This window comes from Mesoplodon mirus (genome assembly GCF_964341445.2).
Source record: "Mesoplodon mirus genome assembly, chromosome: 9".
Classification (NCBI taxonomy): domain Eukaryota; kingdom Metazoa; phylum Chordata; class Mammalia; order Artiodactyla; family Ziphiidae; genus Mesoplodon; species Mesoplodon mirus.
Genome location: NC_138985.1, coordinates 28,426,706 through 28,440,134, shown reverse-complemented (window position 1 = coordinate 28,440,134; position 13,429 = coordinate 28,426,706). Strand labels below are relative to the sequence as shown.

The 13,429-nt window shown below is 40.3% G+C and overlaps 1 protein-coding gene across 3 annotated transcripts in view; it reads right to left on the bottom strand.

Moving 5' to 3' along the window:
- The window catches only part of HECW1 (HECT, C2 and WW domain containing E3 ubiquitin protein ligase 1), a gene marked incomplete at both ends in the record, with an annotated part of 618,153 nt that overhangs the window by 152,211 nt on the left and 452,513 nt on the right, over nt 1–13,429 (bottom strand). For all 3 annotated transcript variants that reach the window (XM_082632477.1, XM_082632476.1, XM_082632478.1), the window contains one exon: nt 8,011–8,180. In XM_082632477.1, coding sequence (XP_082488603.1) covers nt 8,011–8,180 — 170 coding nt within the window. The remainder of the gene's footprint in view (nt 1–8,010; nt 8,181–13,429) is intronic.

The window sequence follows — 13,429 nt, the reverse complement described above, 5'->3', positions numbered from 1 at the left end:
CTGTGTGTCCGGAGCCTGTGCTCCGCAACGGGAGAGGCCACAACTGTGAGAGGCCCGCATACCACACACACACAAAAAAAATTCTGATACTCACAATCACCAATAACAGGAAGATTGCTGTTGTTTTTTTTAAGAGAATGAAATGTTTACCATTATGGTATCAATAGTTTTTAAGCACATTCTCCATATGTGATTTTCCTAACTGGGTATCATTTGGCACATTTGCTGTGGGGAGCATACAGCTTGGTGACTTTGAACGAAAAATCAGTAGCAGTGATCTGGAAGTGCAGATCTGGTTAAAGTCCTAAGCAGTTATTATACCAGATACTGGAGGGAAGTTCATGAACTAGAAATTAGGTGAACTTCCGGTAACACTGGCACACTTTTGTGAACAAGTCTTGTGTCTAATTGCTTCCTGGGTGTTTTACCATTGGCAGATTTGTGGGGAGTCTGCCTGTTATAAACCATAGAATAGACGACTAGTTACTCCCTTTTTTGTTCAGCTGGAGTTCAGCAAATGATGAGTTCACTGGTGCCAGAGAGAAACTGCTACAGTGATTGATTTTTTTTTAGTATTTGTATTCTTGGAATAAACACAATTTGGTAAACTATTAGCCTTTTTATATTCCTGGATTAAATTAGCCAATGTTTTATTTAGGATAACTGCACAGATTTTCATGAGAGAGCTTGGACTGTAATTTGCATTTTTTGTATTGACCTTGTCAGATTTTGGTATCAAAGTTTTGTTGGTCTTACAAAACAAGCTGACCTCTTAAAACAATTTGCTTTTCTTTGAAAGAATTTCTACAGTCATTGTTATTTCATTAAATGTTTGGGAGAATTCAATAGTGACAATCTTTGTCCTAGGAATTTCCTTGTAGAAACATTTTAAATTACATACTAAATTTCCTTAAGAGATAAAAGACTACTCAGCATTTCTGTTTATTCTTCTATCAGTTTAGTAAGATATGTTGCTCTAGGAATTTTCCATTCAAATTTATTAGCATGTTATAATATTCTCTTATCTTTTTAATAAATATAAGAACACATTTTGATTTTTGTCAATTTTCTGTTATGCATTTGTTTTCTAATTCAGCGATTTTTGCACTTATCTTCCTTATACTAGTATACTTCCCTCTGCTCTTTTTGTTTGATTTGCTCTTAATTTTGTAGCTTATTCACATGGAAACTCAGAACACTGATATTCAGCTCTTCTTCTTTTCTAATTTAGCTGCATCCCACAAGTGTAGATATGTCATATACTCATTGTTATTTAGCTCAAAATATTTTCTAGTTTTTGTTGTGATTTCTTCTTTGAGTCAGATTTTTAAGGAGCTTTTCCTGCTTAATTTTCAATTTAGGGCATTTTATAGTTACTGTTTTATTGTTTATGTCTAGCTTTTTAAGTTTAAAAACACATAAAAAGTATTTAAAATCTATGTCTAATAACTCCAGTAATAAACCTCCATGTGTCTGTTTTTATTGTTAGTGGGGTCAGATTATTTTATTTAATCAGGGACTGAGTTGTCTGAGCTGTCTTAAAGTTTTCTACCATAGCTTGGCCCTGATTCTGTACTTAGCTAGCCAGGGGTCCACGTGAGAATCTGGGGTTTTCTAGGCCACCTCCTCCTTGGAGGATCCAGAACTCCTAGTTTGCCTTTTCAGTACTGTGAGATTACAGCAAACTCCTCTTTGACCTTCAGTAGCTTTTTGCCTACTTTCTTATCCCTCTTCTAAAAAGTAGTAGCAGAAAGCTGGCTCACTTGCAATTCCTTTCTCTCCAGGAGACTGACTACATGAGTTCTGGTTGTTTAAACCATTCTCAGATGTCATCACCATTTTTTAAGTTTTGTATTTTATCTGGCTTTTCTAGGTGTTTTTGTGTTAGTGTGCCAACATGCTGCTCCATGAGAGCCAGAAGCGAAATCGACTGCTTTCATCTTAGCCTCTTTATAATCCAATCCACACATAGCAGCAGGGCCATTTTTATAAAATCTTAATCAGTGTGATGCTTCCCTGCTCCAATGGCTTCTTACCACATTTACAATAAAATCCAAACCACTTTCCAGAATTGACAAGATGCTGGTCCCTGCCTCTCTCTCCAACTTCGTCTTAGACTCCACCCCATCCCTTCCGCACTTGCCATCCTCCAGCCACCGTAACCTTCCTGCTTAGACATCCAAACTCATTATATGCAGGACTTCACACTGGCTGCTTCCTCTGTCTGAAATGCACATCCAGCCAGGTCTTTGTATGTCTGGCTTCTCAGTTCACATGACAGCAACTCAGAAAGGCCTTCTTGGACCACCGCTATCTAAGGCAGCTCTTTTCCATCAAACACATCATATTATGATGCGATGGTTCCTTCATGTTACTTGTCTTCCATTGAAATTATCTTGTTATTTATTTTGTTTTGCTTTTCTCACATTAATGTAAGTTCCACAAGGCCAGGCCTTATCTACCTAATCTTCTAATCTTATGACCAGACTGGAGTAGCCGATAGTGCATGTATGGGGATTAATCCACCCAGCTCTGAGGGCAGAGACAGGGAGAATGGGGTAGAGATTACTATACACCAGGGCCCCAGGCCTGATTTTAATATTTTCTTGATCTGCTTGATGTTTCTGAGACTCTGCTTTTAGGAGTTCCTTGTTTTACTTAGAGGTACAAATATACAGTCTACATAAGCGCTCTGAACAGATAACCGAGACACTTTAGTTGTTGCTGTTTCTGTTTAACTTCTCTCTGAAGCTATAATCTTATAAATGCTCATTATATCCATACTGGAGAGTAAACAAACCTAAAAGTCAAGGACAGTGTTCCCGGAGTGAAAACAGTTTCTAATTACAGTCATAAAAAAGAGGAGATAAATCAATCACCATGGAAGTCTTCTTTATATTTCTTTAGTTTGCATTATGTTTAACATGTATTTCTTTCAATTTTCCCTCCTCATTTAAAACTTCTGACAGTAACTATTTTTTCTCAGATTTATCATGTTTTAATTAGCAAAAATATGTTTCCAGTTTGAACTTGAATAAATTTGAAAAAAAAACATGTAAGACCTTAATGCAACATTAATCAAAGAAATAAATTGAGCATTTAAACTACACATTAAAGGGTATTCTTGCTCTTAAGTGCAGGCAACTTCGATTATTTCTCACTGAACATCCTTGGTATGTTAATCAACAAATACGGAAAGCAGGACAGTTTAGTTCTTATTTACCTTCTTGCATACAGATTTAAAGACTTGCACGAATCTTGCAGGAACAGGGAATCTTCATTTCACTCACTACGGTGCAACGTGAGACCCCAGAAGCCAACATTAGCTTCCATTTGTAAGGAATCAGGAAACCACGCCAGATAGGCATGATTGAAATAAGCCCAGCCCAGTTGCCATCTCTTATCTGAGAACACCACAAGCTCCACCCACATGACATTTCTGAACAGTCCCCTAAGCGTCTGTGGATGCCTTGGTACCTTTGCATATGTTGTTCCATCCACCTGGAATGCCCCCTCCCCCTCCCCCCAAAATCCTGCCACTTGTCAAGACCCAAGTCCAAGAGCACACCCTCTGTGAGATCTTCCCTCAGTGCTTCGCAGCGTCCTGTCCACACCTTGATTAGGACATTTATTTCATTGTATTTTCTCCTTCCACTAGCCTGCAGGGTCTTATCTATCAATCATTTTTGTGTCCTTCCTGCTGCTTCCATTTCTACTACAGAGTACATGCACAATAAATATTTCTTAAATGAATTAATAATCAGCCATGAGAACTTCACCTTGCTTTCCTCCATTTAAAAAAAAATTCATTTATCCTTCAAACTTATCTTCCAGAAGGAGGGGCTCACGTGATTAGCTGTTAAGACCAATTTAAGCTTTTGATAACTGCCTTTGGCCTTATCACTCAATGCTGTCAATTTTTTTTTTTTTACTTCTTTATTGGAGTATAATTGCTTAACAATGGTGTGTTAGTTTCTGCTGTATAACAAAGGGAATCAGTTATACATATACATATGTTCCCATATCCCCTCCCTCTTGGGTCTCCCTCCCACCCTCCCTATCCCACCCTCCCTATCCCACCCCTCCAGGCGGTCACAAAGCACCGAGCTGATCTCCCTGTGCTATGCCGCTGCTTCCCACTAGCTATCTGCCTTGCTGCTTCCCACTAGCTATCTACCTTACGTTTGGTAGTGTATATATGTCCATGCCTCTCTCTCGCTTTGTCACAGCTTACCCTTCCCCCTCCCCCTATCCTCAAGTCCATTCTCTAGTAGGTCTGTGTCTTTATTCCTGTCTTAGCCCTAGGTTCTTCATGACATTTTTTTTTCTTCTTAAATTCCATATATATGTGTCAGCATACGGTATTTGTCTTTCTCTTTCTGACTTACGTCACTCTGTATGACAATGCTGTCAATTTTAACTGATTTTTTTTAACCTGAAATAAGACGAGGTATAATGATCATTTTGAGTATCTGATATAAGCTATGGATACTTTCTCCAGAATTTACTCACAACCACCTGTGCACAAAACTGACCAGTATCAGGCTCTGAACTGGTTCAAATTCTGGTTCTGCCATTTACCAGCTGTGTGACCTTGGGAAATTCACTTAACTTCTCTGTGCCTTGGTTTCCTCATCTTTCAATGGGGATAATAATAGTACATATTTCATAGGGTTGTTGTGAGGATGAAATGAGTTAATTATATAAAATGTTTCAAACACTGCTTGGCATAGTAATCCCTATAGAACCTAGTAGTATTAGGTCCAGGAACTGGAGGTATCAAGATAAATTAGATGTGAGTCCTTTCCTTGAAGAGCTCAAAGTCTCGTGAGGAAGACAGCTGTGCAAATAGAAGACACTATGTAGAGGTCTGGACAAAGGAGCAAAGATGAGGAAGCACTTTCATTCTGAGGCCTGGGATGGGATGCCAGGTAGGAGGTGGTATTTTAGCTGAGAATTGATGGATGAGCTGGAATCTCTGGTTGGATTAGTTGAGGATGTACAGTTTAGGTAGATATAAGCAAAGACACAATTTATGCAGCCATGTGAAAGCACAAGGGGCACTGGGGGACAGCAGCTACTGAGAGTGGTCTTAGTGTAATGTTGGAGGTAAAAGGTGCTGGAGAGTAAAGCCGAAGCACATTGCAGACACTATAAACTGGTTTATTCAACACCTATGTTCAACTGTCTAGTCCCCGGCCTTCCCGACTAGAGAGGGAAGCGAAACACTAGATTTTCCCAACCAGGTGAGGTCCTGTGATAGGTAATAGGGCTTCTCTTACAGGATAGTAATTCAAAGCCTTTCAAGGGAAAAGCTTCTTTGGCCTTTTTGCTTTCTTCCTACCTGGAACTTGGGTTTGAGGCTTTAAGACAGGAAGATGAGAGCCACCTGCTAAGGTGTAGTGGCAAGACCCAGAGAGCTTGGGTCCCTGGTGGCCGTACTCAGGAGCTGCACTGCCTGGACCACCTCCCTCTGGACTTCTGGTTTGTGAGAAATATCACAGCTGACCAGGCTTCCTCTAGCTTAGAGCCTGAGGCATCCCTAACTGACACAAGTGGTAAGCAATGCTGGGTCATTGAGGCCTCGAATGTTCTGCCTGGGAGCTGAGACTCCCACATTTGAGCTCTGGGCACTGTAAGCTAATTTAGGGGTTTGAAAGTACAGCTTTGCAATCACACAAACCACGCTGTGGTTTAAATCACAGCTCAGCCAGTTACTTGCTGTTTAACTTGAGAAATCAGTTATCCTCAGTCTGAGCTTTGTCAGGGAGACATGTGGTGAAACTTATCTTAGGATGCTGACCTTTGCCACAGCACACTGGAAAGAACAAGGAGGTCAAGAGCAGAGGGAGAGGGAGAGTTGGCCTGTGTCCTTGCAGAGCAAAGTATATCTGAACTAAAGATTCGGAAATAATTTCAGAACTTAAAGTGGATTCTAGTTGACATTTTTAGCCAAAACATATTTTGATGGTGCTGGATTTTATAAATGTTCTCTGAGACTTATAATACCTTTATGACTAAATGTCTTAGTACAAACTGCTCTAAAGTTCTTCAGGAGAGGCTTCTTTTTTTTTTTTTCTTCCACGTGCTATAAATTCCTGTGGCATCTTGTATTATCTCCAGGAATGGAGTGAGGAGTCCATAAATAATTGGCGAGAACAGCCAGGACTGAAGAAACAAATAATTTAAGATTCATGATTCCATGCTAGCAGTCCTGTGGGTGCTTTAGAGTCTGTTGATAACCAAAGTAGTAAGAAGTTCAAATACAACTCTATTTCCCTGATGGCCACTTAAAAGCTCTAATGTTGATCTTCTGTAAAACCTGGGTCAGGCTAAATTAAGCCTAGGAAGTAGGTGGTATAATTTAAGAGACAATGAAAAAGCTTTGGCCCCAAATATCTACACTTTCTTGTCAAGGATGCTTGAAAGTTCTGCATCAGATATGAGCTACTTTGAAGAATAAAGGAAGGAACCCTGCCCAAAGCGAGTGCCCAGGGTAGTAGTAACACATTTCCATCAGCACCAGCCTGATGAGGATAATCTGATGCTCAGATTGAGGATAACTGATTTCTCAAAGTTATACAACTGGCCGAGCTGGGATTTGAACCAAGGTCTGTGTGACTGCAAATCTGTACTTTTAACCCCTACATTATATACTGTGGCATTTCCATGCCCTAAACCCCACTGTCTCCCAAGCCATGAAGTTTGCAGGTTATACTCTCAAGCTAAAGCAGGGAGCTAGGCAGTCAATGGGTGTGACAACTTCCTGCTGTTTCTCTAGGACAGGACTTGGTCACTGTGAGGCTGAGCCTGATGAGGCTTTGTTGAGGAACCTCCTAGCTCCCACCTGGTGGTGGAGACACACGTAAGAGAGGAGAAGAGCCTGTATCAGATAAAACAAATTATCTGAAACTCCAGCAAGTTGCCTAGCACTGTGTAAACCAGGAAGATGGCATGAACAATCAGCCTTCGTGTCTATTTAAATCAAACAATATGCAACCCCATATCTTAGTGTTATTTTAAGGCTTATTGATTTACCTGTCCTAGGAAACCTGACAGTTTCAGAATCTCTGGAACTGGTCCAGAGGGACACAATTCAAATTTGGCACTCTTTTTTTTTTTTTTTTTTTTTTTTTTTTTGCGGTATGCGGGTCTCTCACTGTTGTGGTCTCTCCCGTTGCGGAGCACAGGCTCCGGACGCGCAGGCTCAGCTGCTTCGTGGCATGTGGGACCTTCCCGGACCGGGGCACGAACCCGCGTCCCCTGCATTGGCAGGAGGACTCTCAACCACTGCGCCACCAGGGAAGCCCAAATTTGGCACTCTTGCTTAAGGACCACACACGTGGGAAGGATGAGAATGCTTGGATTAAAACACATTACTTCCTTCTCCTGTCCTGCTTTCAGGTGCAAGCTCAGGATCAGAGCAAGAGGCTATTATAGTTGTCCTTCGGTAGGTTGGGGGACTTGTTCCAGTACCCGCTGAGGACACCAAAATCCATGGATGCTCAAGTCCCTTACATAAAATGGCGTAGAATTTGCATATAACCCACACACGTCCTCCTGTATGCTTTACGTTATCTCCAGATTCCTTACAATATCTAATACAGCGTAAATGCTATGTAAATAGTGGAAAATACAATGTAATGTTAGGTAAATAGTGCCTGTGTGCAGCAGATTCAAGTTTTGCTTTCTGGAATTTTTTTTTCCCCACATAGTTTCCATCCGAGGTTGGTTGAACCCCTACATGCAGAACCTGCAGATACAGAAGGCTGACTGTGTATGGCTACTGAGTGCAGCTGCAATGAATAGTTTCATGGTCCCACACTGTGAGACTAATCAAGATCTCTAGGAGTTGTAATCCAAAGAGAACATGGTGACTTTCCAGGACCAAGAGAACCATGAACTTAGCAGCAGAGTTTGGGGCTCCAAGGAGGGAGGGAGTAGCATGTGGGCTTCAGGGTCCACCGTTCTGTTGTCCCTTAAGCTCCTTTTCAGGGCCCAGGCACTCACCTCGGCCTGCCAGATGGGGTTCACGGTGTTGCTGATGATCTTGGATCGCCTCTCCTGTCCGTGGTGTGGGAGGGCAGGGAAGATGCTGTGCTTCCCAGGCTGAATGGAAATCTTCAGGTAAGGGTCTGGGTTGAAAAACATCCCTTTCTTCAACCCCATGGCCTGGAAATCTATAAAACAGAGGATATTTTAATTTCATGTGTTTTAGCAAGGTTAAAGATTATATTAGGCCTCACACAAGGAGAAGAGTCCATCTGAAACATGTAAAAAGTTTCTCAAACTTTAGACCATTTTCCACCTCATTACAAATATAGACTGATATGTCTCCAGAACCCATTACATAGAACATTTACTGATTTAAATGAACATTTACTGTATTAAATTGTTTTGGTTAAGAAGTGCCTGTAATAAGTCAAGACTGGCATTGTGGTCGCTATGCTTTTCAAGAGAGGACCGTTGGCCCCTAGTGGTCTGGGCTTCTGGCGTTCCTCAGGCAGGTTGGGGTGAGGGGCTGAGGGTCACCTCGGGAAACCTGGTGCACACTGAAGGAGGAAATCCAACTTGGAAAATTCAGTGGGTCCAGGTGAATTTTATTTTATTTTTGGCTGCATTGGGTCTTTGTTGCGGTGAGTGGGCTTCTCATTGCGTTGGCTTCTCTTGTTGCAGAGCACGGGCTCTAGGTGCATGGACTCAGTAGTTGTGGCACATGGGTTCAGTAGTTGTGGCTCATGGGCTCTGGAGTGCAGGCTCAGCAGTTGTGACGCATGGGCTTAGTTGCTCTGAGGCATGTGGGATCTTCCCGGACCAGTGCTCGAACCCGTGTCCCTTGCACTGGCAGGCGGATTCTTAACCACTGCGCCACCAGGGAAGCAGGAACCACTTCTTCAAAGTGAAGACAGAAAAACAAGGGCTCTAGCCTGACAATAAATATGATTTTCACTGAGTAAGGAGCCAGTGCATCAGAAGAAATAAAGAGAAAGGTGAAGATTAAAAGAGCAAAGAGGGCTTCCCTGGTGGTGCACTGGTTGAGAGTCCGCCTGCCGATGCAGGGGACACGGGTTCGTGCCCCGGTCCGGGAAGATCCCACATGCCATGGGGCAGCTAGGCCCGTGAGCCATGGCCACTGAGCCTGCGTGTCCGGAGCCTGTGCTCCGTAATGGGAGAGGCCGCAACAGTGAGAGGCCCGTGTACCGCAAAAAAAAAAAAGGAAAAAAAAAAGATGGTAAAAAAAAAAAGAGCAAAGAATTGATAAGAGTGGCTCTCTGTGCCTCAAGTGTCTGTGCAAACTATGTGGTTTATGCTGAACACCTGTTTTTCTTCTGGGAATCTGGAATTTTGGTAGGTTAGCTAGGAATACTTTGGCCGTATGACCAGCCCCCAATCAAAACCTTGGGCTCTTGAATCTGTAATGAGCTTCCCTGGTATATAGTATTTCATAGTATTTCACAACTTGTTGCTGGGAGAAATAAACCCTAGCTGTGTGACTCCAGTGAGAGAGAACTGGTGGAAACTTGTGCCTGGTTTCCTCCAAACTTCATCTCAGGCACCTTTTTCCTTTGCAATTTGCTGTGTATCTTTTCAATGTAATTGATTACATTGATTATAGTCAATGTAATTGACTATTGATTATAGTCACAAGTATGACTACATGCTGAGTTCTCCCAGTGAACCATCAAATCTGGGGGTGGTGTTGGGGAATATGGCCCAGAGTGTGACAGACATAGATTTATCCATCATAAAATAATGACTATCATCACCTTCATCACCTCCACCACTACTGCCTGTCATTTACTGATTAGCTATTAAATTCTGGGGACCATTCTATGCCCTTCAAATACATTATCTGATTTAATCCTAACCACAAACTCTACAAGAGAGTTATTACATCCCTAATTTGAGGAAGAGAAAATAGAGGTTTCTGAGTTAAGTAACTTGACCAGGTCTTCAGAGTTGGTCAATGTCAGAAATGAAATTTGAACCTGCTTCTTTGATTCCAAAGTCTGTGTTTATAACCATTATGTGATATTACCCTTTTATAAAAATGACAACTTTGGCATAGGTCAAATTTTCAAGCATAAATGGGTCTTTTTAAAAAATTCTCTTCCATCAAACAACTTGTCTAATTCTGCATAATGTTTTTATCAGACATCAGATACCTGATAAGTCTAGTTATCTTTATTGTTCTTGTTTTCTTCCCAAAAGAAAACATCTTTCTTTACCAGTCACACATTTATTCTTCCGGATTAATCTTTTAATTTTTTAATCAGTTCCCCTCCAAAAAATTGAGATTTTGATTGGAATTGCATTGAATCTATGGATTAATTTTGGGAAAAATGGTAACTTTACAATACTTCCTATTCAAGAACATATGTTTCTTCACTTTTTCATGCCTCCTTTCATGCCCTTCAGTGAGCTTTTATAGTTTAAGTTCAATTTGTATACTTATAAAAATATATGTTTCACGGAGTAAAAACGTTTGAAAACTGCTGCACTAAGGAGTTAATTAGGAGTTAAAAGAGCATTTGGCTGTATATCAGTATATCCAGATTTTAGTTCTGGAACACTCTCTATTGAACTTTGTAACTCTAGAAAAAAACTTCTTCAGGCCTCAGTTTCTTCAATTATGAAGAAATGGAATGGATGTCTATAAGAACACAGAGTTTTGTGATTTTCCAACAGTAAATGATACATTAATGGGAAAATACTTAATTTTCCCCCATTTTTTCCTGCATTGTTTTTTGTTCTGATGATAAACATGATGCCTACTGTAACTTTTTTAAATATAGAAGGAAAAGAAACAGAATTTTAAAATTATTTCAAATTGTACTGCATAGTGGCAACCATTGCTAGACTTTTTCTTTATTGCCTTTCAGTAATTTTCTTTGCATAGTTGCGACCATACTGTATATACAAACTTGTACCCTAAATTTTTTCTTTTGCCTGGATTATACCATAAGGATGTCCCATGTCTTTTAGAACATTTTGTATACATAATTCTTGAACAGTATATAGTATTTAATTATTTGGCTCCGTGGTAATTTTGAATATTTAAATTGTCTCAAATACTTGTGAAAAAATCTGTATTTGCATTTATGATTTTTTTTTTTTTTTTTTTTTTGTGGTATGCGGGCCTCTCACTGTTGTGGCCTCTCCCGCTGCGGAGCACAGGCTCCGGACGTGCAGGCCCAGCAGCCATGGCCCATGGGCCCAGCCGCCCCGCGGCATATGGGATCCTCCCAGACCGGGGCACGAACCCGCATCCCCTGCATCGGCAGGCGGACCCTCAACCACTGCGCCACCAGGGAGGCCCTGCATTTATGATTTTTAAGGTTGTAGTGTTAATTCACTGAAAATTAAAGGGATAGTAGTTACACAGGAAGTTTATTACCACCAAGGAGTGGTAAAAAACTGAATATATAAACAGATTTGAGAAGTAAAGCATTTGCATCAACAATCTTGCTTTGACATGCTACTCCATTCTGGAAAATTTCCAGAGGAGACAATTCCGTGATCTATTTTCCTGGTTATTTCTCATTTTAAATTCTAAAAAGAAAAGCAGTCCAATTATATGCAGTATCTCCAGTTCTTGAGTTTTCTTAAATTTATCTCTCTGTATGCTGGCGTGGATGTTCACATATTACTTTTAGATAAGATGCAAAGGTGAAGTTCTTTGAGCCCTAGCAAACCTGAGAATGTGTTTCTCTTGCCTTCTTACATAAATGACAACCTGGTGGGCACAGAAATCTTCGGCTAAAACATGCTACCCTTAAAACTCTGTAGCCTTTGTTTCATGATTTTAGCATTCTGTATGATAAGAAGACAAGTCTGAGATTAACATGAGGTTTATTCTTTTGTAAGTATCATGCTTTTTCCACTCAGATGTCTACTGTGTCTGCATTTGAAAATTTCTTTAAAAAAATTGGCATTTGTCTAGATGTTAGTCTCTGTACATACATTTTTTTCTTAGCACCTTATAGTCTAACTTAAAGATTCAAAATCACATTCAACTCAAGAAACCTTTCTCCTATTATTTCCTTTCAATTTGTTCTGATCATTTCATCAAAAACATTAAATATCTATGTATTGGCTCTGTATATGTCATCCATCTTTTTACTTCCTTATCCTTTTTATGTCTGACCCTTCTATGTTTTCTAGGAGTGAATCTCAAGTCAGTCTACCATATCATTGATTCTAATTCTGTAGTGGTGAGTATGCTCTTACTGCTTTCTAAAAGCTCTCAAAGCTCACTTTGAATTCTGTGATTGCACCTTTTAGAATTTATTTTAAATCTCTCCTTGACTATGATAGACAGAAAAATGGTCCTTCACAGATGACCATAACCTAATCCCTGGAACCTGTGAATATGTCACCTTACATGGTAAAAGGGACTTTGCAGATGTGGTGAAGGATCTTTATTGAGATGGAGAGATTAGCCTGGATTATCCAGTTAGGCCCAATGTAATTATAAGAGTCTTTATAAAATGGAAGAAGGAGGGGCAAAATGAGGAGAAAGTGATGTGACAACAGAGCAGAGATTGGAGTGATGCAGCCACGAACCCACCATGCAGGTAGACTCTAGAACCTGAAAGAGGTGAGGAGTGGATTCTTCTCAGGAGACCCCAGAAGAGTACCAGCCCTGCCTGTCAACACCCTGATTTTCGTCCCTTAAGATTCATTTTGGAATTCTGATCTCCAGAACTGAGTGAATACATGTTTTGTTTCAGGCCACTAACTTTGTGGTAGTTTGTTACAGCAGCAACAGGAAACAGATACACTTGACTTTCTTTTAGCTTCAAAGAACTTCAAAGAAATCCCTTACCATTTTTCTTCATCCTAGACCTCTTACTTAATAGGTCCTGCACGTCCCTGTATTTTATAGAGAGCACAAGCAGACGAGTGATAAATCCCTTATTTCTCTTGAGCAGATATTTGCCACAAAATACTTGTCTTATTCCACTTGAGTGTTATGTCCTTCAACGTTTTTTTTTTTTTTTTAAGGTAGAATCTATTCTCCACACATTCTTCAAGCTACAATGTCTATTCTTTATCCATGAGTAGGTTGTGTACCCCTGGTATTGCCCATCTTTAGTTAGTTTGGTTGTCCAACGAGCTGCTATTGGAATCCTCATCCCTACTTTTACACCTGGAGATGACCAGCATCTAGTCAACTTTTTGATGCTTTGTGGGCTTTGCTTAGCTGTAGATTTGATGATCTTTTTATCTCATCTTTCTTTGAGGCATGGAATTTATTATGCTACTTTAAGCAGTATTTACTTTTATTTTTCCTTGACAGACGTAGTGAATTAAACATATACATAGTCAACTACTAAGTATTATATTTCCACGACCATTCCAGGCTTGCTTCTTTAGTTGCTAATTTTATATCTCCAGTCACATTTCATTGCTGGCAATTTTTTCC